At 42.6% G+C, this 24947-nt stretch overlaps 1 protein-coding gene across 2 annotated transcripts in view; it reads left to right on the forward strand.

The window, feature by feature from the left end:
• The window catches only part of PITPNC1 (phosphatidylinositol transfer protein cytoplasmic 1), a 231697-nt gene that overhangs the window by 153952 nt on the left and 52798 nt on the right, over nucleotides 1-24947 (forward strand). For both annotated transcript variants that reach the window (XM_053300514.1, XM_053300515.1), the window contains exon 5: nucleotides 8763-8834. In XM_053300514.1, coding sequence (XP_053156489.1) covers nucleotides 8763-8834 — 72 coding nt within the window. The remainder of the gene's footprint in view (nucleotides 1-8762; nucleotides 8835-24947) is intronic.

A 24947-nucleotide genomic window follows, 5' to 3' on the forward strand; every position in this document is an offset into this window, starting at 1 on the left:
CCAACTTTAAGATCCTTTTTATAAATTTCATTTAACTGATGATACTGAAACCAGTTACTAACCAAATTTTGTACTTCATTTAAATTTTTTAATTTACAGCCCTTCTCTTGAAAACATAACAAATCCCTATAGGTACCCCATTCAGATTGCATATTTATCTCTTTACGTGCCAAAGCCTCAATCGGGGATACCCATAATGGTGTTTTACACTCCAACCATTTTTTATATTTTGCCCACATTCCCATCAGACTCCTTCTTACATAGTGATTAGGAAAGTCTTTATGCACTTTGCTTTTATCATACCACAAATATGAGTGCCAGCCAAACCTTCTAACTAATCCTTCCAAATCAAGTATTCTGGGATTTCTTAATGTTATCCATTCCTTTAACCACATCAAACAAACAGCATCAAAATACAGCCTTAAATCAGGCAGGGTAAGACCACCTCTTTCTTTAGCATCTGTTAAGTTTTTAAATTTAATTCTTGGTCTTTTCCCTTGCCATACAAATTTAGTTGTGTCCTTTTGCCATTGCTTGAAACAGGTTAGCGTATTGATTATAGGAATAGTCTGAAAAAGAAACAACATTTTAGGTAAGACATTCATCTTCACAACTGAAATTCTTCCCATTAAAGATAAGTTCATTCTAGTCCATCTTTGCAAATAAATGTTTACTATATTCCATATTTTAATATAATTATTTGAAAACAACAAAGAGTTTTTATTTGTCAACCAGACACCCAAATATTTAATTTTCTTCTCCACTTTCAATTCACTTATTTCATAAAGTGTGTCATTGGATTTCTGGTCCATATTTTTTGTCAACATCTTCGTTTTACTCTAATTTATATAAAACCCAGCCAATTGGCCAAATTGTTCTATTTTTTCCAAGAGCCTTCCAACCTTTCCTAATGGATTTTCTAGAAAAAGCATCACATCATCCTTAAAGGCTGTGAGTTTATACTCCTGTTTCCCTACGCACTGAAATATTTCCAATCATTCACTTTAATGAACCCTTTCAGTGCCAAAATTTGACCAGAATGGCACAACTGCTTGAAACAGCCATTATAGCTTATTATAGCTTTGGGACAATGAAAGATCTTGGAAATATCAGAGCATGTATTTGTTATTTGTAAATAAATCAATATCTCATAATATGGATCTATATTATGGATCCGGTCCATTTATGGTACTGAAGGGATTAATAAAAGTAATATTTTAATTACTTTATTGCTGCAATGTTCTTCTCCAGTGTCTGCAGCCCATTACACAGTTTTTGGGGTGGAATCCTGTAATTTGGGGGCCATTCCAGGCCGTTGTGCAATTCCAGCACATTTTTGGCACTGAAGGGGTTCATAGAAGTGCAAGATTTGAAATATTTCAGTGCTACAACAATCTTCTCCAGTGTTGGCAGCACATTCCATTGTTTTTAGGATGCAGCTTGACAGTTTGGGGACCATTCTGAGCTATTTCAGGCAGTTGCGCCATTCAGGTCCATTTTGGAGATGAAATACAACTGTAATATCTATATTTCTCTAAGGCGTACCCATTGCTAATCCCATGTGTGGCAGCTCTCACAAGAGTTTGCGAGCGAGCTGCCGGCAGTGGGAGACAAAAGTGGTGGTGCTGATGGACGGGCTTGCAGGCAAGGAGGGAAACAAAGCGGAAACAAATGCTCTGCACCCAGCCCAGCTAGTTGCAATTATTTCAGGTGTTACAATGTTGTTCTCTGGTGTCTGCAGTACATACTTCTGTTTTGGGGTTGTTGTTGTTGTTTTACTTTTTTTAAAAAACAACATTTTATATCCTGCTGTTCCTCCAAGGAGCCCAGTACTACATAGTTAAGTTTCTCCTCACAACAACCCTGTGAAGTAGGTTAGGCTGAGAGAGAAGTGACTGAGTCACCCAGCAAGTCTCATGGCTGAATGGGGATTTGAACTCGGGTCTCCCTGGTCCTAGTCCAGTACTCTAACCACTACACCACACTGCTAGAAATGTTTTTGTGATGCAGTTTGACTGTTCTGGGCTTTTTCATACTGTTCCGGCTGTGGGCAGGGGGATAAAAGTTCAATAGCCTGTGCTATTGCACTATTTTATTCTCTTGAAGGGGTTAATTCAAGTGTGATGTTGGAAATATTTCAGTGCTAAAATATTGTTCTCCAGTGTCTAACACATCGCACTGGTTTTGGGATCCGGTTAGATTTTTAAGGGGTCATTTCAGCCGATTCTGTTCCAGCTTTTACCAAGTACCCTGATACTAGCCTGTGAAGGAAGGCTGGCCGCAGTATGGCAGAGGTGCTTCTAGGATCTTTGCAGCCTAGTTCCAACACAAGCCCCAGTCTCCTCTCTCCACCTCCAAGTTAGAGCTAGATGGAGAGTACAGATGGCCCTGCATTATGCTGGATTTCTGAGGCTGTCTGAACATTTCTGCAGCCCATTGCAGTTTCAAGGATGATCTCCAATAGTCCTACTCTCTTTCTCCAAACCTGGAGCCAGAGGCGTAACTAGCAAAAATGGCGCCCCCCCCCCAACATCTGACACATCTTTCAGAAAACCATAATATTAGCTCACACTGCCAAAAATTTTAAAACTAGCTTTCATTTCTGAACAATAACGCATTTCCCCATAGAAACCTCAAATATACACTTGTATAGGTGAAAAATCAAGAGAAAATCAAGTTGAAAGCCTTGCCAGTACAAATGAACTAAAAAGAGTGGAGGGAGTTTTCCACTGCTTCTGAAGTCCCATTGAGTTCAGAGGGCAGCAGACATACTTTGGCGGCAAGACAGTTCAACAACAACAATGCAGGCAGCTCCAACCCCCCAAGGAAGCCCAAGTTCTACATTTTGCACCATGCACATCTGCTGCATTAGGAACTTCCTTTTCTGCATGAGTTATTTTGCTTTCTTTTAAAAAATTTGAAAGGGAGGAGAAAAGCCTACTCCCCCTCTCCTTTTGTTTCTAAAGATGAAAGCACTACAATATGAATTGCTTCCCATTGCAATTCAACATCCAGAGAAGAAACCAGAACTTTATAAGATTATCAAACAAGCTTTTAATCCTGAGAAGAAGAAGTACCAGGTAGTTCAACGCTCCGCCCACCATTTTTTTACTTGAGTACTAAAGCACTCAAGGGAAGCTTTCCGTAGCTGTATCCTTCCTAGCAGAACGGGGAAAGTGCTGCTGCATAAACAATTCCGAACTAACGTTACTTACACACAACAAAAATGCATTTTTAAAGTTGGTTTAGAGCCTACTCCTCTCCACATTATAGTCCAAACTCTACCTGTTAGGTGTTTTTTGTGTTGTTTTTTAAAAGTTCCTTGAAGATAAAGCAAGGGAGACTTGGGCTAGTCTGCTGTGGCTCCTGGCTTCATTCAAATGCAGAGCGACCAGGAACTCAGCAGCAGACCAATTAGGCTCCTTCTCCAGCGAAATCTAAGCTTCCCCCTACCCCAAGAGGAGTTAACCCTTTCCTTATTCTGAGGCAGAGGGAGGGGAGGAGAGCTCCAAGCCACGTAAAGCAGCAGCAGGAAAGGAGGTGAGGCAGCGGCAACTAAAGGGTGGGGGAAAGAAGGAAAAAATATCACCACCAGCAGCAAAAGCCAATGCTCTGGTTTGCTTCATTTTCATTTCACCCAGCAGCAGAGAGAGAAGGATAGAGGGGTGGAGAGAGCACGTGTGTGAGCCAGCGAACTTGAGCAGGAGCTAATTCTCCCAACCTGAGTCTTGCGTTTTTCCTTCCCATTCCTCCTGGCTCTTCTTTTGTGTAATGGTTTGGAAGAGAAAAAAGAGGCCAAAAAAGGAGGAGCTGGGCAGGCAGGGGAAAGGGAAGGGAGGATCTGCGGTTGGCGCTCCTTCGCCTTCCTCCTAGGGCTCCCTCCCTCCTCGCCAGCTCACATAACTCTCCGAAGTGGGTTTTTTTTATAAAAAAAAATTACAAAACTTACTGGTTGGCTGGAATGATAGGAGGAGAAGCTTCCATACACTCAGTACACCGGGCATCTCGTCGGATTAAAACACATGACTGCCTCTGGCTGCCTTTCCCCCTCCCTTTCCGGCGCTTGTCCAGAGCAACAGGAGAGCACCCGCCCTGCCTCTACAGATCTTCCAACTGGCGAGTCCCGCGGGGTGCCTGTGCAAAGGGGGGAGAGGGGGTGAACTCATAGCCAGCGAGGCGCCCAGGCCAGTCAAGAGCTCACGGTGTGCCGGGGCGGGGACTGGAAGTGCGGAGTACTAATGCTGCCTGTGAGTGACGTGACGATGACGAAGATTTGATTCGACTTCGAGAAACTTTAGGCGCCCGAGCCGAGCAATGGGGGGGGCGGGGGCGGGATCGGGGGCGCCACGCCACCATGCAGACCGGAGCGGTCAGACTGCTCTTCACTCTGCTGCGGTTTAAAACAAAAACAAAAAAACGGAAAGCCAGGGGCTCGGTGGGGGCACTTTTTGGCGCCCCCCCACGTGACCAACCAGGGTGGTGCCTGGGGCACGTGCCCCCCCTGCCCCCCCTATCGTTACACCTCTGCCTGGAGCTGGTGCTTTGTTCCCAACCTAAAGTAGAGGCACTGTGCCAAGAAGAAGCAGTGTTCTGGTTTGGTTACTGAAACTCAGCCTATCATCCCAGCTAGATTTGGAAGAAGGAGTTCAGAAAATGCTACTGATGCTTTGTTCTAGTGGTACTTACCTGCATGTGGTTTGAGGAGGGTGTGAGTCAGAGATGCCTTAATTTCTTCTAATGGCAGTGGTAGGTAGGTAGCCCAGTGCACAAGTCCTCCCTCAAGACTGCACACAACTGTGCAGGAGAACCTCCACAGGTTCACCATTGAGACAGTTTATTGGTGTTGGGTTAAGAGGGCACAAGGTAAATTCAGATTGGATCCAACTTCAAAAAGCTGAGAAGCAACTTTGCCTTTGAGGAAATTGTCAGTTTTAATTGAATGTTGCATCTAGTTTTTGGTGTAGTATAGATGATGGTCATAAGGTGTAGTATAGACCAGGCCTGCTCATCTTAGCCCCTGCCCCCAGCTGTTTTTGGACTACAACTCCCATAATCCACAGCCATAGTGGCCAATAGCCAGGGATTTTGGGAGGTATAGGCCAACATCTGCAGGAGGGCCAAAGTTGAGCAGCCCTGGTATAGACCATCCTTGATGATGAGTAATTAAAAAGCTAGCAGTTTCCTGAACACTTTTATTGTATAATACTGCGAACTTTAAAAATCCATCAAGAAGAATTTATGGTCTCAGACAATAGTTTGCTTAAAGAAGCACCTAGCAACCTGTGAGAGGTTGGAATGGAAAATTAGAAAGCTCACCCCATGTATTTCTGTGTGGGCCATATGTATTGATAAACTGACATATTTTTGCTGGAACATATGCTCAGAGGTGGTGGAGCAGGAAAGTGCCATAATGAGAATGTGCCATATCTTAGAATGCAGTACATTTAGCATAATTTCTTGTATTTCTGCCTTGCACCTGCTTTTGAGTCTCGCATACATGAATATGCTGTCACTTAAAGAAAATATGTACAGGGCAGAGGCCCTCTATTTGCAGGGGGTTCCATTCCTGCCTATTTCTGCAGATAAAGAGACATTAACCCAATACAGATTGTGGGGTTAGGTTCCTAAGCACACTGAAGTGTACTGAAAATCACAAGAAAAAAAGGGGGGGGAGCAGAAATAAACACAGTGTTTTGCTCTCCAGCTCTTCAGCTCTCTAGCATTGCCCCCAAAATGTATGAACATAGGAAGCTGCCTTATACTGAGTCAGACCCTCTGTCCATCTAGCTCAGTATTGTCTTCACAGACTGGCAGCGGCTTCTCTAAGGCTGCAGGCAGGAATTTTTCTCAGCACTATCTTGGAGATGCCAGGGAGGGAACTTGGAACCCTCTGCATGCAAGGATGCAGATGCTCTTCCCAGAGCGGAAGGCATTTCCAGCCACTCGAACTGTGGAAAGGCAAAAATAACCCTATCCCCCCCATACACACAAATAAATAAACTGGGTACCTCCCTATTACCCAACCTCAGATTTGCGAAACTGTGGGTGCCGGGACCGCAGATAACGAGGGCCACCTGTACTTTGCAATGAATAAACCAGCACTGTGTGAGGCATAAACAGATTCTCCTGGCTCTGTCAAAATGCAGTGCTAATTACTGAGTGCATATGATGAACCTCAAAACATGTGACATAGAGAAATCAAGATTCAGAATTCGACTGCTGAAACCTGATGAGAGAGAGTCCATAGAGTATGTCATGTGTTAGAGTGGGTGCATAAGCAAAGTTGTGGTAAAGGAGGGATTGGCCATTGGTTAAAATGGAGCCAAGTGCAACAGAGAGGGGGAGGTGTTAAAAAGGCCTTACAAAGTATGACATATCTTATGGGTGGCCTCTGAGACATTTTGCTAATGTTACCACAAAGTTTATATTTTCCAGACTTAAATATTCTGAAGCAGTAAAGGAGTTTTGCATAGTTTTAATTTCTAAATGTCTCGATAGCCATTTTAAAGCAAGAATTGTTAGATTAGTTTGAGGATCTTAAAGAAGGGTGCCACAAGCTTGTAAAGAAATACTAATTTCAACAAGATTTCTTCATATTCCACTCCATTTTAAATGTTTGCTTATTGATTTATACAGGACAGGTCCCGGCTCTTTCTAAAGAGCTGCAAGTTCCTCACTAAAACAGCTTTAGCCTAACACAGGGGTTTAACAGACGTGTCCCTTCTATCACAAACCTTCAGCTCAGGTACCCCAGAGAGTGTGCAATGCACACAAATTTAAATGTTATAGTTATGAGACAGGCTACTCCAGTCATTGACTCACATACACACTAAGTTACTCATAAGCAATCTTATTAAAATTAATGGGACAATTCTGTTGATTTCAGTGGGAGTACTCATTTGTCCAAAGGTCTTATATTTCCCACTATGCAGTGGGACAATCTGGGCGCCCGGACACCACCACCCACCACTGCAAGCCCTTGCTGCCACCACAAGGTCTCCTCCCCACCGCCGTGAGGCCAAACCGCCAATATTCTGCCATGTGCACAGCCAGGGGGTGGGGGGGTGAAGCGAGCAGGCTTTGCCTTCCTGGCAGCGGCAGTGATGAGCAGGAGCAGCCGCTGAGCCTGATTGTCTGCCTCAGCGGCCTCTGAGAACTGCGAGGCATTCTGGTACTCCTGCACAGTTAGAACAGAGTGTCACAAGCTCGTGACACCACGGGCCCAGTAAGTACATTTAACAAATAAATCACTCACCACGATTGTGCAATTGCGATAAACCAACGCGCGCTCACCAAAGAGTGCTTGCTGTGCTCTGCAGCCTCCAGCCATTCCTCCCACTGGCCATGTCAAGCAATGGCTGTGGCTGCAGTCCATGTAAAGATAAGTAGTAAGCAAGACAACATTGTAAGCTCCCATGTAGACTGTTGCTGCCATGAGGGAGCTGTAAGATTTTAAACCCCAAACCCTAGAGCCGGCAGTGATATGAGGCAAGAGTAGGCCAGTGAGGGAAAGGGCCTCACTCTTGGGCACTTAAGCCCAGTAAATCAGTAGCAGAGCTGGCAAGCAAGGACCAGTGGAGAGGAAGCTCTTTCAGTCCATGCAATGACCTTTTAAAGATCTGTCTTCTTCCTCCCTGCCTTCTGCCCCCAGCAACAGAAATGGTGATAGTTGAGGAAATTTCATCATTTGTCGTTTTCCCCAGCCACAGCCATTGATGCTGCTGGGAGGAGAGGAAGGTGGGGAGCTTGACTGCTATATATAGCGATATGACCCTAACCCTATAACCCTAACCCCCGCTAACTTGGCAAAGAGGCACCTTTCAACGTGGTGATTCTCTTTATTTAGCAGGGGGAGAGTAACTGGCCCTATCCAACCCCAGCACAGTAACTCCAGTGACTGTTGCTGGTGTATATCTTATGTTTCTTTTTAGATTGTGAGCCCTTTGGGGACAGGGATCCATCTTATTTATTTGTTATTTCTCTGTGTAAACTGCCCTGAGCCATTTTTGGAAGGGCAGTATAGAAATTGAATTAATTATTATTGTTTACACAGTCAGACAGGTGTTATTGACTGGTTTGTTTTATACAGACATCGAGTCCTTCCCAAGGACCTGGGATGGCTGGATTTTATTATCAATGTTGTTGCTGTTGTTGTTCTTGTTATTATTATTATTTTCTAGCTATTTTCCTGCCCTTTGATTTAACTGTATACAAATATAAATTGTATACATATAATATAAGTGATATATAATATCACTTGATTGAATTAAAAAAGAGTTAGCCAAATACAATCTCAAGGGAATGCAAGACTACTATTTCAGTCTGTTTCTCCAATTAGTAGGAACACCAAGCTTACTGTGGAAGAAAGACAGGTAGACAAACAGCCATCACTAGTTGGTCTAGAACATTGATTGATTTGATTGATTTGATTTATAAACTGCCCTTCCAAAATGGCTCAGGGCGGTTTACAATTATGATTATGGTTTACAATTATCATTATGATTGGTAGAGGAACAATCAAAATTCGATCCTCTTCACATCGTGCAGAAAAAGTTAGTTATGTGATCACCCCACAACAGTCTAGGTATAATTTTCATCTACCGTAATATTTTGTTATGGTAGAAATCTGATTCCTTTACTGGAATAATCATCATCAAGTGTATTGTTCAGTAGTAAAGATAACTTGTAAAGTTGATAGATTGTAATATACGTATGAACTGGTGACTGCTGCTGTTTTGATAAGTGTTTGTTTTTCCTTGCAGTGTTCATTTTTACCTAAATTCTCCATCCACATAGAGACAAAATACGAGGATAACAAAGGAAGCAATGATAAAGTAAGTATTACCTCCTTTCAAGAATTAAATATGAACTGTGTATAAAGGTTTCAGTTACAATGTGCATAGATCCTTGCATCTGGTTAGTATTTTATCAGACACATTATTAATATTATTTATATCTTACATTTATATCCCACTTTTCCTCCAAGGAGCCCAGAGCGGTGTACATGGTAATGTTTATCCTCACAACAACCCTGTGAGGGTAGGTTAGGCTGAGAGATAGGTTACTGGCCCAGACTGGCATACCACACTCGCAACACACTTGTACCACATTTTTGCAACTTCCCAAGCAATTGCATGAATGGGCTTTGGAAAAGGGAACTCGTGTGAGTAATTATTCTATACATATGTATTTTTGTCTCCCACTGGACTAATAATTTAACACCAACATAATGTGAATGTGGCACCAATTATGGGGTTTATATAGACATCCCTGAAAGAGAGCATTGCCTCTTGACATGAAGGACGGTGAAAAGAATGACACAGATTATAAAGACCTTGGGACCTCTTAACAAAGCTAACTGTTGAAAATTGGAGACTGGATGCCACGTCTGGGTAGAGTACATATCAGCAAATCAGGAATCAGGAATCAATTAGCAAAATCAGGAAGTAGCTTTCAAGGCAAGGAACTTCTATTATTATCTATATATATAATTCTGCTGGGTGCGCCTTTAGAATGTGTGTTCTGGCGCCCAGCTGATTGGCTGGGCGGAGGAGGCTTCTGATAGGCTGGAGGCCAGGCTGCAGCAAATGGCAGCATAGCCGCAGGATCCGGCACCAGCGAGGTGGCAGAGAGGCCGGGTGGCGCCAAATGGCTGGCCCAGCTGTGGACCTGGCAGCGGTGAGGTGGCGGGAAGGCCGGGCCGCGGCAAAAAGGGGGAGAGGCCAGGTCCGACCCGTGGTGAGCCAGAGCTGGTGGACCCAGGCCAGGGAGAGGCAGAACTGCTGGACCCGGCTGCATCGAGGTGGCGGACAGCAGGGCAAGGCAGAGCCGCTGGAACTGGGTGTGCTGAGGCGGCGGAGAGGCCAGGCCATGGCCAAAAAAGGAAAGGCTGGGCCCAGCCCGGGATGAGGAAGAGCGGTTGGACCCGGCTGCGGCGAGGCCGGGCCACGGCAAAAAGGAAGTGAGGCAAGGAGAGACACTGGGGCAGAAGGTGGGGAAGGGCAGGAGAGACACTGAGGCAGTAGGTGGGAGGGCAGCAGAGACACTGAGGCAGAAGAGAGACTGGGGCAGAAGGTGGAGGGAGGGCAGGAGAGAGACTGGGGCAGAAGGTGGAGGGAGGGCAGGAGAGAGACTGGGGCAGAAGCTGGGGAGAGAGGGGAACCGCCGGTCCCAAAGAGCGCACAGATGCTCTGTGCGTGGTCAGCTAGTTATTCCTTATTATTTGTGTAGCATTTAAGACATAAGAGAGCCAGCATTGGGGCAATGGAAATGGGGGGGAGGGGTTAAGCTCCTAAAGAGCAAAAAACCAGGAAGAAAACACAGGAAAAATCCTAGTAAAATGCCCTACCTAGCTCCACAGGTCCCCACCGGTCCAGCAATGCCCCCCAAGAGACTCAAGTCCACCATTTTTTAGTGAAAAAGCACATGGTCGTCGTCCCCGCTTTTAAAACAAGTCACAAAATGGCTCCTGAGCACAAAATGACCTCAGTAGTCATTTCTGGACATCCCCAATCCACGGATGTAACCCTTTCCCCCTGTCTCACCACCACCACCACGTATACCATATTCTGACGTAAATTGTCATAAGAACAGCCCTACTGGATGAGGTCCAAGGCCCATCTAGTCCAGCATCCTGTTTCGCACAGTGGCCCACCAGATGCCGCTGGAAGCCACAGGCAGGAGTTGAGGGCATGCCCTCCCTCCTGCTCTTACTCCCCTGCAACTGGTACTCAGAGGCATCCTTCCTTTGAGGCTGGAGGTGGCCCACAGCCCTCCAACTAGTAGACGTTGATAGACCTCTCCTCCATGAAGTTATCCAAACCCTTCTCAAAGCCATCCAGGTTGTTGGCTGTCACCACATCCTGTGGTAGAGAATTCCACAAGTGGATTATGCATTGTGTGAAAAAATACTTCCGTTCATTGGTTCTAGAATTCCTGGCAATCAATTTCATGGGATGACCCCTGGTTTTAGTGTTATGGGAGAGGAAGAAGAATTTCTCTATCCACTTTCTCCACACCATGCATGATTTTATAGACCTCTATCATGTCTCCCCGCAGTTGTCTTTTTTCTAAACTTATGAGCCCCAGGTGTTGTAGTTTTGCCTCATAAGAAAGGTGCTCTAGGCCCCTGATCATTATAATATTAGCCATTTTATTTTCATTCCCCTTCCTAGTGATCCCTAGCATGGAATCCCTAGGATGTCATTTACCAGCCATGGATAGGCGAAACTGCGGATGCTGAATCCACTAGTAACGAGGTCCTCCTGTATCTTATAATCACAAGTACTTTCACTGACAAGTTCACATATTCAGTTCCTTAATCTTTCTTGACCCGAGTACTTAGGACACTCAGGCAGGTCTGATCAATTTAGGTGCTCCAGCTGTTTTTGGACTACAACTCCCACAATCCCCAGCTACAGTGGCCAATAACCAGGGATTATTGGCGTTGTAGGCCAACATCTGCAAGAGGGCCAAAGTTCAGCAGCCCTGCTCTAAGGTGACAGGAAAGAAAAACTAGATACCAGAAGTGTTTGCCTTGCAGGTAATGGTTCATTAAGAGGGCAACTAATTATCAATATAAAAATGTCCTACTAGATTATTGGACGTGTCCTAGTCCAAAGGGTATATGCACATCTCCTGTCATATCCTGCCTACTGTCCGGTTTTAGGAGACTCTGTTATCAACCATACCTGAACTCTTCAACCTAGTATTGACTATTGAGCCAGCCTGCATTTCTAAGTAGGCATTAATTAATGCCTGGAAGAATATGATTTGTAAGTAAGTTTTCACTAACAAGGAAATATTCAAGGCTAAATAAAATCATATCTAAGCTATATTCAGGTTGAATGTGGACATTTGTTTTTGCTCACTCAAGAAATAGGCAAATTTCTCAATATATTTCCCCCTAAATTTTTATTAGATTATAATCAAACAGTTAAAGTGTTTTTTAAAATATCCTACAATTCATGATAAGGGTGTGCACAAAACTGGGTTGCCCAGTCAGTTGAAGAATGGACTTGAACCAAACTGGGCATGTTCGGTTTCATGCACTCTGAAATCCCTGGGAGGGTTCGTGATTTTATTTATTAGAAAAATAACTCGCTGCCACTGCTCCAGGGGGCTTCTCCGAGGCCATGTGGGGATTCTGGAGGGTGCACCTCCCCCACCAACCTCTGTTAATGGCCAAATTGCCTGGTTTGGGTGGTGTTTCGAGCCTGCCCTCTGTGCCCTCTGCCCATTTTGGAGGCCACCACAATGGGAAATACCTATATCAGGCAGCAGCGATATAGGAAAACACTGAAATGCATCTCATACTGAGCGGGAGATGGCAATGGTAAACTCCTCCTTTATTCTACCAAAAGACAACCACAGGGCTCTGTGATCGCCAGGAGTCAACATCGACTCGACGGCACACTTTTCCTTTTACACACTTGCCCAATGGGCCTCTGCGTGGCCAGGTCATGACCACTCTGATAAATTCCATGACCAAATTTAAGACATTCCAGGCTTGGGTGAGGCAGCAGTGCTGGCTCTGTATTTAAGACCTCAGTTTGCCTCCACTACATTGTTGTGGATGTGTGCTCCCTTGTTCCTGCTCCCTGTTCTTGGTTTCAGTGGCTTCTGACCTTTTGCTTGTTTTTGGACTTTGACCCTGCCTGCTCCTAATAGACTGATCTCTGCCTCCTGACCTCCTGCTTGTTTGACTTAGCCTTGCCTAATCCCACAGTGTGCTTCTGTTCCTGCCACACCTGACTTACCCAAGTATGACACTATGTTCCTGTGTGTAGCCTAAAGGTAATGACCTGGTTGAAACCAAATCTGAAACCACAATTTAGCATGATGTGCACAAGACACAGAAAGCCTTTGGCTCATGAACTCTCCTATTCTTTTCCTTCCTCCTTTGCATGTGGGGAAATGTAAAACTTTCATCTACGATATGGAGCAAACCACAGTGTTCCATTTTCCATTTGGTTCTTTCTGATCATAGTAAAGAACCTTCTCATGCCTGTAATTTTTGTCTCTGCAGACAAATTATTTAAGCATGTTTAATGTCCCCGAAATTATGGCTTCTGAGAGTATCAGCGCTGGGGAGGGGCTTGCAGGAGTGCTATAGGTTGAGTATCCCTAATCTGGACATCCGAAATCTGGAATGCTCCAAAATCCAGAAACCACCATGGCGTGTGCCTGCAGCACCAACTCGTTGTGGCTTAGTTTTCATTACATTTACAGCTACCTGTAGTTATTGTAAATTCAATGCTTATTCATTTTTATACTTTAAATAAAACCTAAAAAAAACCCAAAAAACAGTGTACAGTAATCTTTCATGTTTAGACTTGGCTCCCATGCCCAAGATGTCTCATTACAAATACGGAAATATTCCCAAATCTGGAAAAGTCCAAAATCCGGAACAATTCTGGTCTCAAGCAGTTTGGATAAGGGATTCTCAAACTGTATTAAAATACTGTATGTGGGTATGGTGTCCCCATTTTTTTCTGAAGAGGGTTTATAACAAGCCACATTTTCCCGTATTCAGACAAAATGGGAAAACGCTAATGAAAGTTAGCAGACCCTACTTTGTCTGCAAGTCCAAGGCTCATACACATCCTGCTGAACCATAGTCTAGTGTTACATCTGAAGGACTCAACGTGCCATAGTAAGCCTCATTCTTAATTGGCTGTATGCTGCTACATACATTTGATAAGACAGTACATTTGTTCACAAGATGTAAAATGTCTTGTCTTCATATGACAGTAGTTATACTGTCTTGGACTATTCAGTGCTCATTCATAGCTGAACTACTATTAACTGGCAAAAGTTTATTTTTTGAAATTGATAAGGCAGAAATGTATATCTAGATATACGATTAAGAGCCCAAAAGCATTTAAATGATGTTGTTCATCAATATAATCCTTTGGTTTCTTCAATCTATTTATTGCCTTTCAGGATCAGTATCTATTTAATTATATCACATGTGACTGGAAAAGAGATCAGTTTAAATGCCAACTTAAAAAGAGACCTGTGTAATCTTCAGAGCAATCTAAAAAAGACCTAGCAAAAGTAACTCATGCATTAGTAGGAGATTAATTGATTTCTAAGGATCAGTCAGCATATTCTGAATTTAGCTAGTCTAAATACATGAAAGCCTCTCCTCCAGCTAATTATTTCTGCATCAGCAGCTGGCAGTTTAAGTGAGAGAGATACAGAGTTCTAGGAATACAACCCAGTGCTTCTATTTTAACTAGGGCAACAATTGTTTCCTATCATGAGTTAGGGATGTGCAAACAGGTTCAATTCTGGTTCGGTTTGGTGGATCAATAACGGACTGACCCACCCACCCCCAGTTTGGTTTGATATCGAACCAAAACTCCCCCCCCCGGCCTGTTTGGGGTGGTTCCAAGTTATATATTTTAAAGAAAAACAACTCACTGCCACTCCAGGGGGCTTCTCTGAGGCCACAGGGATGTGTGTGTCTCTCTCGCTGGAGGTTCCCTCTCCCCCCTGCCAACCTCCGTTAATGGCCAAATTGCCCAGTTCGGGCTGTCTTTAGACCGTTCTGGGCCTGCCCTCTGTAGCAGCGACAATTTGGGAGGCTGCCGCACATGTCCAATGGGCCTCTGCATGGCCAGGTCATGACCAGGACATAGTACAATATGTACATATGGTTGTTTATGTCTATCACTTGTCCAAACCAGTTTTAAGGTAAAAATAGATTTTATTTAAATCCCTACATTGTTCAAATTATAAACCTTTCTCACTGAATACATAACAAAATAATATAAAGCCTTTTTGTAAGGCTTTTGGAGGATTGCTAGGATGATGTTGAATCTAATGTTTAAGTCACTTTTGTTGAGTAGGAGAATATTATTAAAATGCAATAATTAATACTAGTTAAAAATAATTTTTAAAAAGCAACTGTCATGTGTACATCTTAAACCTCTGCCTTGATTAATGTATCTACATTCACTGACTAGCAGCATAGATATAAGGCGGCCTTGTAGATTAGCTAAGTATTTATTAGATTTACATTTCTAGCGAAAAGCTCTAAAAGTAGCTGCTAAGTGGTGAATAACTGGATTTTACATGGGGTTTCTGAAAAGGCTCAATTATAGATTTTAAGCAAACATGTTATTTTCCCCATTGATTCTTTACAACTTTTATTTGTGGAACTTGATTTCCAACAGGCAGGCTGCCTCCCTGTTCCCTGCATTTTATATGTAGTACAAACACTTAGTTCATCTCTTTTATGAGACTAGAGGTGGTGTGGAATGTGACCAAAGAGCACTCTGCTATTTATCATTATTATTATTATTATTATTATTTACATTTATATCCCGCTCTTTCTCCAAGGAGCCCAGAGCAGTGTACTACATACTTGAGTTTCTCTTTCACAACAACCCTGTGAAGTAGGTTAGGCTGAGAGAGAAGTGACTGGCCCAGAGTCACCCAGCTAGTTTCATGGCTGAATGGGGATTTGAACTCGGGTCTCCCTGGTCCTAGTCCAGCACTCTAACCACTACACCATGCTATCATGGTATTTACTGGTCATTTCCACTGTTATTTTGCTATTGCTGTTGTAATATCTCAAAGGAGCTCTATTTCTATATTTAGTTGAGATATAGTTTAGCTACTAAAGTCTTCCTTGTAAAAATTGTGACTGCTTAAGGTGATGGGATCTAAAAAAGGAGGGGAATATATGAGAGAGAGAGAGAGAGAGAGAGAGAGAGAGAGAGAGAGAGAGAGAAGCCCACCCAAGAAAAAGAAAAGTCCACCCTAGAAGCCAAGAAAATGTCATGTGTCTAATAAAGTTGTTTAATTTTTTTGTATTGAAACCACAAGTTTAATTAATACTGGATATGTGTACTGCCTATGTTGTGATGAACTGATACTTCCCTTTAAATGACCTTGTGGAGAAAAAGCTTTCTTTAGAAGAAAGCTTTTTTGGTTGAAAATGGTATATTCCTAGGAGTAGTTTAGTTTAGATCTTTGGCCAGAATCTTCATTCAGTCATAAGTATGGGTTTGAAGTCAAAAGTCCTAGTCAAAATAACACCTAGATCAGGACATAAGTAGAATGCTTCTGTATTTTTGTATTTTAAAATTTTAAGGTTTTAATTTGTGGCTGATTTTTAAATTGTTAAATTGTTTTAATTTTTTTGTATATATTTTAACTTGTTTTATACTATTGTTAACCACCCAGAGACGAAAGTTTGGGGCGGTGTGCAAATGTAATAAATAATAATAAATAAAATAAAAAATAATTTTTGTCCGCCTTTAATCTCTGTACCTTCATATAATATGATAAACTAAAATGTTCACTTTAAAAAAAACCCACTATAATACTGAACTGTGCTGAGTTTTATACCATGTTTGCACTATCCACACTTGCTTGGCTATTATATATGTTGTGCAAAAGCTCTGAGATTTTGTGAGTGTTTCCCTTAGGCTTTGGAGAATACCCATATTTTCATGCCTGAACATTCCCTTCAGTATTGGGGGCAGGTATCAGGCAAATTGATAAATTGGTGGTGGCGGCAGCAAAAACCCTTTTGGGAATAATTACAGGATGTAGAGGCTTTAGCAACTGAGATGATGTACTCCAATCTCCACAGACTCATAAGCAATGGTTATTGAAAAATAAAGCATTTGTGGGGATTTTTTTTGTAGGCTGTCAATTTTCCAAGCTTTGTTATGGTTCTGCTTCTTAAATTCAGACTATTATAACAGCTGTGTACTATAACAGGTTGCCCTAATAAGATGGGTTTCTTATTATCCTGATATTCTCTCATTTACACTTCAGAAGTGCCAGGAAAAGGGAGGATAGTGATGATAATTCACAACTATGAAAAATAAAGGACATGCAAGTATTAATAATTTAAAACAGATTTACAAACTTTGTGTTTGTAATCCACACTGAAAGTCTGACCAATTGTACAGCACAATTATTGTCAACAGAATGGTTTGGATCCAAAAAATCGTGGATGGGAGGGGAAAATGCTGTAGGGCTCTTTTGTTAATTCTTGTGGAAGTGCCATTAGAAGGCTTCTTCTAGAATAGAATAGAGCCACAGTGTTGTGGGGGGGGGGTTGCATTACAGTATGAGAACAAGATCCAAAAGAACTCAGATTAATATATTTAGACATTTATGTTAATAAAAATATTATTTTTAAATAACCATAAAAGCAGTCAATAATTCATTCATATACACTCATTAAAGTTACTATTTATATAGCCAATAACTGCAACAGACTCTAATCATAACAATGAATTTCTTAAAAAATAATAGTTCATAAAAGCCTGAATATAAAACCACAAAAGATGATATAAACTATAAAATCCCAAATATAGCCTATCACATTGCCTACCCCAAACACAGCTTAGCCCCAAATGCATCCGCAGGGGCTAGCACAAATGAATAAATAGATAAAAGTCCTTCAGATAATTGCTGTATTCATTGACATAGGGCTTGATCATCATGATCCTGTATTTTCTGCATCATCATGGTACTTGATTAACAATGGTACCGGATCTCCAAATGTGTTTCGGCCTATTCAGGCCTTCTTCAAGGTCTATGGCAATGAATATGGCATTTATTTGACCTGGTTGTGGGAGGCAAGTAGCCTAGTTTTGGCCCAGCTTCTCCCCGCAGGCTACTCTGTTGTAGAGTGGGTTAGGGAAAGTGGGCAGGGTGGTGGTGGAGTGGCTGTGGACCATAAGAATACCATCTCCCTTACCAGAGCTCCTGTGAGACAGTTGACTTATATTGAGTGTGTATTTTTGAGATGGGGAACTCGGGACAGATTAGGAATTCTGTTGGTGTACTGTCCATCTTGCTGCCCAACTGACTCCCTAACTGAGCTGACAGAGCTGGCCTCAGAGTTGGTGTTGGAGTCTCCCAGACTTTTAGTGCTGAGCGACTTGAATATCCTCTTTGAGGCTGACTTGTCTGTTGTGGCTCAGGAGTTCATAGCAGCCATGACAACTATGGGCCTATCCCAATTAGTTTCAGGACAAATTCATGTTGCCTGCCACACTCTCGATTTAGTCTTTTGTTTGGATCGGGGGTTGTTCCATGGGTGGGGATCCTATGGTTTCCCCATTGTCATGGATGGACCCTGCCTGGTTCAGGTTGGTTTCACAGCCACAATCCAACCCTACAGGGGTGGCAGAACTGTTAGGATGGTCCACCCAAGAAGGCTGCTGGATCCAGTAGGATTCCAAAAAGTCTTGGAGGGTTTTAATGTTGGTGCTGTATATGTTGGTGCTGTGATTCTGTCGATGCCCTACTGGGAACCCAGAATAGGGTACCCACCAGGGCAGTAGATATGAACTTTCCTAAGCATCCCTTCCAACCTGCTTTAAAAGTGACTCCTTGGTATACAGAGAAGTTGCAGGGTCTTCAGCAGCAAGATAGGTGACTGGAACACAAGTGGAGAACTTGGCTTGAATTTGACAGGACACAGCATAGAGCCTATTCAAAGGTTTATACAGTGGCGGTGCATGCAGCAAAAAAAACCCAAAACAATTCTGGTCTGCTCGCATTGCATCTGCAGGTTTGCATTCAGCAGAGTTATCCTGGATTGTGAGGAATTTAATTTAATTCAAGCTCCTTCTATTTCGAATTAGATTGGATCAGTTTCAATCTGTGATACTTGAGAACATAGACAAGCTGCTTGGGCCAGTATGGCCTTCCATTTGTGCTCTGAATCCTTGCCCAACTTGGCTGCTTCTATCTAGCAGAGAAATCGTTGGAGGTGGCCTAGTTAATATCATTAATGCATTGCTGAGGGAGGGTAGGATGCCTCCTTGTTTGAAGGAGGCAATGGTTAGAGCACTTCTTAAAAAGCCTTCCCTAGATCCCTCAGTGATGGATAGTTATAGGCCAGACTCCCATGGTTGGGCAAGGTGATTGATAGATATATAGCTTTATTTCGGTCATTGACCAGCAATAATAATCAAACTGCAACTGCCAACAATAATCAGATAGTGAGTTCCTTACGGATTTTACAGACTACATAGCAAAACTTTGCCACATTCCAAGACACTGTGTCTTTAACTGGTTTCTAATTTGTTTTTATATTGTTTAAAGTATTCTAATGGTTGTTGTTTTGTTGTTGTTGTAGTACACCGCCTAGAGCCTTTAGAATGGGTCGTATCAAAATGTAATAGATAAATAAAATTATGCTGTATGTGTATGTCAGTGTCCGTACACATATACATGTGTATGTGTGACTGTCTGTATGTGAGTTCATTTTTAAAGCGAACCTAGGTACAGGCCCCCTCAAGTGCAGGGTAGAGACAGGAATGCTGCACATGCGTTGAACATAATGTGTGAATGCCTGTACTTGTGTACATTGTACACATGTACATAACATGTGAATAGGGCTAGAGTGACTGATCCAAGGCTAGCTAGTAAACTCCATAGCTGAACAAGAATTTAAATCAAAGTCTCTCCAGTCCAACTACAACACTCTATTCACCACAGAATATGGGCTTTTTTCATTCTCACATGTACACGTAAATATGTACAAAAAAATAATTAATTGAGTGAAATCATGAGCTTGCAAGAACTAGATATATACAAGTCTTTGACAGCCCTGTACAAGAAATGTGGATTTTTCTGTTTTCTGTAATGCATCACATGATTAGGACAGCAAATTTTAGTCATTAAATTAATACATGTTTTAGGTGATTCATCAGTGAGGCCAATTTTTATTTGTTAAGGTTCTTATTGCTCTGGTATGTTATTTATTTATCAAATTTATTTATTTTATTTATTTATCAAATTTGTATACCGCCCAAACTTTCGTCTCTGGGCAGTTGTATATACCGCCCCAAACTTTCGTCTCTGGCCCAAGACAGTAAAACGTAATGGAAAAATATTAAACTGTTCTTTGTGGAGTAATGATTGGACTCAGTTTAAGGCAACTTGATATGTGTTGTGTGACAGTCATGCAAAATATGTTGTGGCAAAGACAACGAAGAGTCTTGTGAAACCTTATGTGTTGCAGCATAAGTTTTCAAAGACGGACATTTGATAAAGTGGACTCTGTTCAACGAAAGCTTATGCCACAATAGATATTGATCTATTCTTCTTCTTTTTTTACTATCAGACAACTGATATATTAGATTACTACAAATGTTTGCTGCCATAGAGACCATCTTATTAAGAAATGATTGGCTTTACCATAAGTAAAACTAAACAATTTTCTTAAAAGCCATTCTTTTTAGAAGCAATTGGCAAAAAAACTCCCTATATCTTTAAAATTGCAAATTATATTCTTCTACAGTCAGACAAAATGTAGATACATAATTTTCAAAATGCTGATTCATTAGGAGTGAAACATATAAAAACTCTATGCATAATGAAAATAATGCATTCCTTGGCCTCATCCTAAGAGAGATTTTTTTAATGAATGTTTCAGAACTGACCATTAATCAGTTGGAAACTGAGAGGTAATTTCTAGTGTACATATCCTTGATGCAGATTAATAATGACAATGGCATTTGACAAATTAATAGCTAGAGCATACTAAAGCCAGCTGGATAATAACAGATGTCTTTTGTCATTGCATATTAAGCTACACTAAATTGTGAGCTCACCTAAAATTAGGAAATTCTTTCTCACTTATGAATTGGTATTCTGTAAAAATGATCCTATTGTATAAGTATAGCCTTTGTTCAAATATATGCTCTTCAACATTGTACATAACTGTGAAGCAAACTGTTTCTTGGGCAAAAGATTGTTCGAGCAGTGAAAACATAAACAATCCCTGTTTTTGCTATCTGACTTTTAGGAGCCTAGGTAATTGTTTGCCTACTGTGCATGTGTTTTCTAACTGTACATGTGTCCTGTTTCAGACAAATGTGTTTTTCCTTTCTATTCTAAAGAGCAGCTCCCACACACAGTGTTGCAAAGTGCTTCCCTCTCTTCACATGCATGCATGTGGCAGGGCTCACAGGATTGCATCCACATTTTAATAAAGGAGGTCACTGTTGTACTTGAATGGAACAGTGTTGTTCACTGATAAAATGGTAGAATGCACATTGATGTTGCTTATGAGCCCCTGGTGGCACAGTGGTAAAACTGCCGCCCTGTAACCAGAAGGTTACAAGTTCGATCCTGACCAGGGGCTCAAGGTTGACGCAGCCTTCCATCCTTCCGAGGTCGGTAAAATGAGTACCCAGAATGTTGGGGGCAATATGCTAAATCATTGTAAACCACTTAGAGAGCTCCGGCTATAGAGCAGTATATAAATGTAAGTGCTATTGCTATTTTAATTTGCATTTTTATTATTTGAAAAACAAATAAAGATTAGAAGATGGCTTTATTTATACCTGTCTTGATTAGGGGTCTTAACTTTTAACTATTACAAAGGGTTTATATGAAGATTTTTGTTCTTTTTATCAGAAACTGAAGAATGAAATCAGTGCCCCACATTTTGGTAGGGATGTGCACAGAACTGGTGACTACCAGTTCGAAGGGGGGATAGCTTTAAGGACTGGGGAGGGTGCTTCCCCCCCCGCCGCCGTGTTTCCCCCACCAGCACTGTCCTGAAAAATGATCCTGCGAGGCGACAGCATACCTACTTGCCGCCCTGGTGAGTCGCGGACAGGAAGTACTCAGAAGTGCCTGGTGTGTGTGCACATCGTGACGTGCACACGATGCACATCGCTACTTTTTGGCTTTTGCCAAAAATAGCAAAATGGGGGGGAAAGGTTGAAATCCAAACAGTGCAGTTAATATGAAATGTATTTACAATTTATTTTTCTGTTTAGGCCTGAGGCATTTTGCCACTATTACCTTTGCCATTGGCACAAAAGAAATATTGATATAATGTGGCATAGACCAACTAATTGTTGTAGTTCTTATGCCTTATGAGGTATAAAAGATAATTTTATATTATCTGCACCCTTTTGAGTTCATCCCATCCTTTTTTTAAAATTTCCCTGTTTTGGTGTCAGTCCCTTCTTTTTGCCAAAAATGCAGCAAAGTGTGCAGGAAATTTAGGCTTGTCCCATTGCAGGAAGTTCAAGTATTTCAGTGTCTTAAACCTAATTGCCAGGAAATCTAGGACCAACAAACGGAAGTACTTTTTCACACAATGCATAATCGGTTTGTGGAATTCTCTGCCACAAGATGTGGTGACAGCCAACAACCTGGATGGCTTTAAGAGGGGTTTGGATAACTTCATGGAGGAGAGGTCTATCATCGCCTACTAGTCAGAGGCAGGGACGTAGCAAGGTTGGAGTGGGCCCAGAGACAAGATTTTAAAATGGGCCCCCCCTCACTGAAGCTCAGCTCATGAAGTAAAGAAATCTTAAATGAGGCTGAATAGTGGTAACAAAAAGCATTGTGTGTGTGTGTGTGTGTGTGTGTGTGTGTGTGTGTGTGTGTGTAGATATATCTATATATTGGCACCGGCGGGCGTAGTACTTTAAGGGCGGGGGAGAGTGTACTCACACACACCCCTGCCGCGTTTCTCCCGCCGGCGCTCTGTAAATTTCAAGCCCCTCGGGGCGGCAGCGTTCCTCCCTGCCGCCCCGTTCCCCCCGTCGGCCAGAAGTGGCCGGAAGTTGCGGCCACTTCCGGCCGATCGGGGAATGGGGCGGCAGGGAGGAACGCTGCCGCCCCGAGGGGCTTGGAATTTACAGAGCGCCGGCGGGAGAAACATGGCAGGGGTGTGTGTGAGCACACCCTCCCCCGCCCTTAAAGTACTACGCCCGCCGGTGCCAAAGCACTGAATACCGTCCCAGCGCCAAAATGCTTTGGAGGCCTTTACAATGGCCTCCGAAACATTTCGGGCACATGCCTATTTAATAGCACTAGAGTACTAGAGAAAGACATGCTGTTCTGGTACTCCAGGTCTTAACACTCACATCAGTTTTGGAGGATGAATACAACTGAAGGAAGCCCGGGTGGGTACATGGCTGCCCCCATGAGTCAGTCAGTCATGTGACTTGCCTCTGGGGGGCCCCCAAGGTAGTGGGCCCCCAGACAACTGTCTCCCCTTGTCCTATTATAGTTACGTCCCTGAGGGCTAGAGGCCATCTCCAGCCTCAAAGGCAGTATGCCTCTGAGTACTGGTTGCAGGGGAGTAAGAGCAGGAGGGAGGGCATGCCCTCAACTCCCACCTGTGGCTTCCAGCGGCATCTGGTGGGCCATTGTGTGAAACGGGATGCTGGACTAGATGGGCCTTGGGCCTGATCCAGCAGGGCTGTTCTTATGTTCTTAATTGGCTGACATGCCCCACAGTTTAACACAGACAGCTCAGAATCTCATCCATTGCAGCAGAGCTCTAACACACATGCCCACAATGCTGAGCCCAAGGGCTATTCTGGTACTACTTAACCTTGCATAATAGTAGACCACATACATTCTACTTGCATTATTTCCAACGCATGTAGCACACAGCCAGCAATAACTGAAGGGTAAGTAGTACTGGTGCAGCAATCTGGACATGTGTGTTAGAGCCCTGCAGCAGTGCAAAAAATTTCGAACCACCCATGTTATGCCGCGGGGCATATCAGCCATTGTCTTTATGGGGTTTAAGACCACCATTGTCTTAAACCATCCCTGGCAGACAGGCTTGAGTTTATGGTAATGAGAGAGTCATTAAACAGACAGAATAACTGAGATTCCATTTTAAATGGAATTTTGTTACACAATGCTCTTTCCAATAGAACTTCATATAAATTGAGCAAACCAGGTTGGGCAGAGGGGGAGCAACATGTAATATATATTTGAATTTTCAGTCACAGTACACAATGAGATTCATTCATAACCACTTGGCTTAAATTCACTGCTGCAGCAAACAGCTGCAATGGAGTTGTTCTTCTATAAGCCGTTGATTCAGTGTGGTTACACAAATTATAATGTTTGGTTAGTCTCCATGAGTAGACATTGGACTCTCCCATACGGAATAATTTGCTCCAAGAAAATAAGCCAAACTCTTAATCCTTTTTCCTCGGGGGCGGGGGGGATTTCCATGTATACATATCAGCATTTTTTCTATTTTTAATTTTTAAATAAAATTTGCATCAAGCTGGCTAAATTAGAAATGTCAGAAAGCTGGGGCTTTGCAATGGAAATGCTGACACAAACAGCTATCAGATGCTTCTATATTAAGCTGGATACCACCCAGTTGTTTTGGGTGAATGCCAGTCCACAAAGATTAGAATCACAAGTTGGACCTCATGGGCCTCCTGCCAGATATTTCCCTAGGTATGTGGGGTGTGTGTGTGTGTGTGTGTGTGTGTGTGTGTGTAAAGAATGAGATTAAACACTTGCATTACACTTATTAAAATGCATACATCTTAGACATAGTATACAAGACAGTAGCTCACTAAAAAAAAAAAGTATAACCTTCAGTAGCCTTAGTTTTCAGTTTTTAAAAATGTGCAAACATTATTGCCTTTCTGCCTTTGTGGTTCGCATCCTCCAGTGCTAAGCATGGTCAGTTGCCCAGCAGCAAGGCCCTTATATATATCCATGGTTGCATTCTGGATAACAAGTTAAATGTAGCTCTAATAGAAAGCAACAAGCAGCATTAACAATGAAGAGACTGATAGGAGGATATTTACAGCCCAAACTGTGCACATGTACTCGGAAGTAAGCCCAGCTGAGTCCAATTTGACTTACAGCCTGACCAATGTACTTAGGGGGTGCATTAATAACATATTGTGACAGAATCACTGATTGTAGCAGAAGTACTGTTTCTTATTGAACATCACAGGGCAGGATCCAAACTAAGGTAGTTGTCCACATTCGGAACCAACAAACACCGAGGGCAAGGCAGTGTGTGACATCCAACCATCAGGATTTCACCTGACTCTGACACTCTCCCTAGCTGTGAGAGGGGACAAGATTGAAAGTGGGGCAGGTGGGCTTGGCAGATGGAGCCATAACTGGCTCACAGGGGTGGGGCAAAATGGGAAGCAAGAGAAGAT

The sequence above is a fragment of the Hemicordylus capensis genome, chromosome 2, assembly GCF_027244095.1.
Source record: "Hemicordylus capensis ecotype Gifberg chromosome 2, rHemCap1.1.pri, whole genome shotgun sequence".
Lineage (NCBI taxonomy): Eukaryota > Metazoa > Chordata > Lepidosauria > Squamata > Cordylidae > Hemicordylus > Hemicordylus capensis.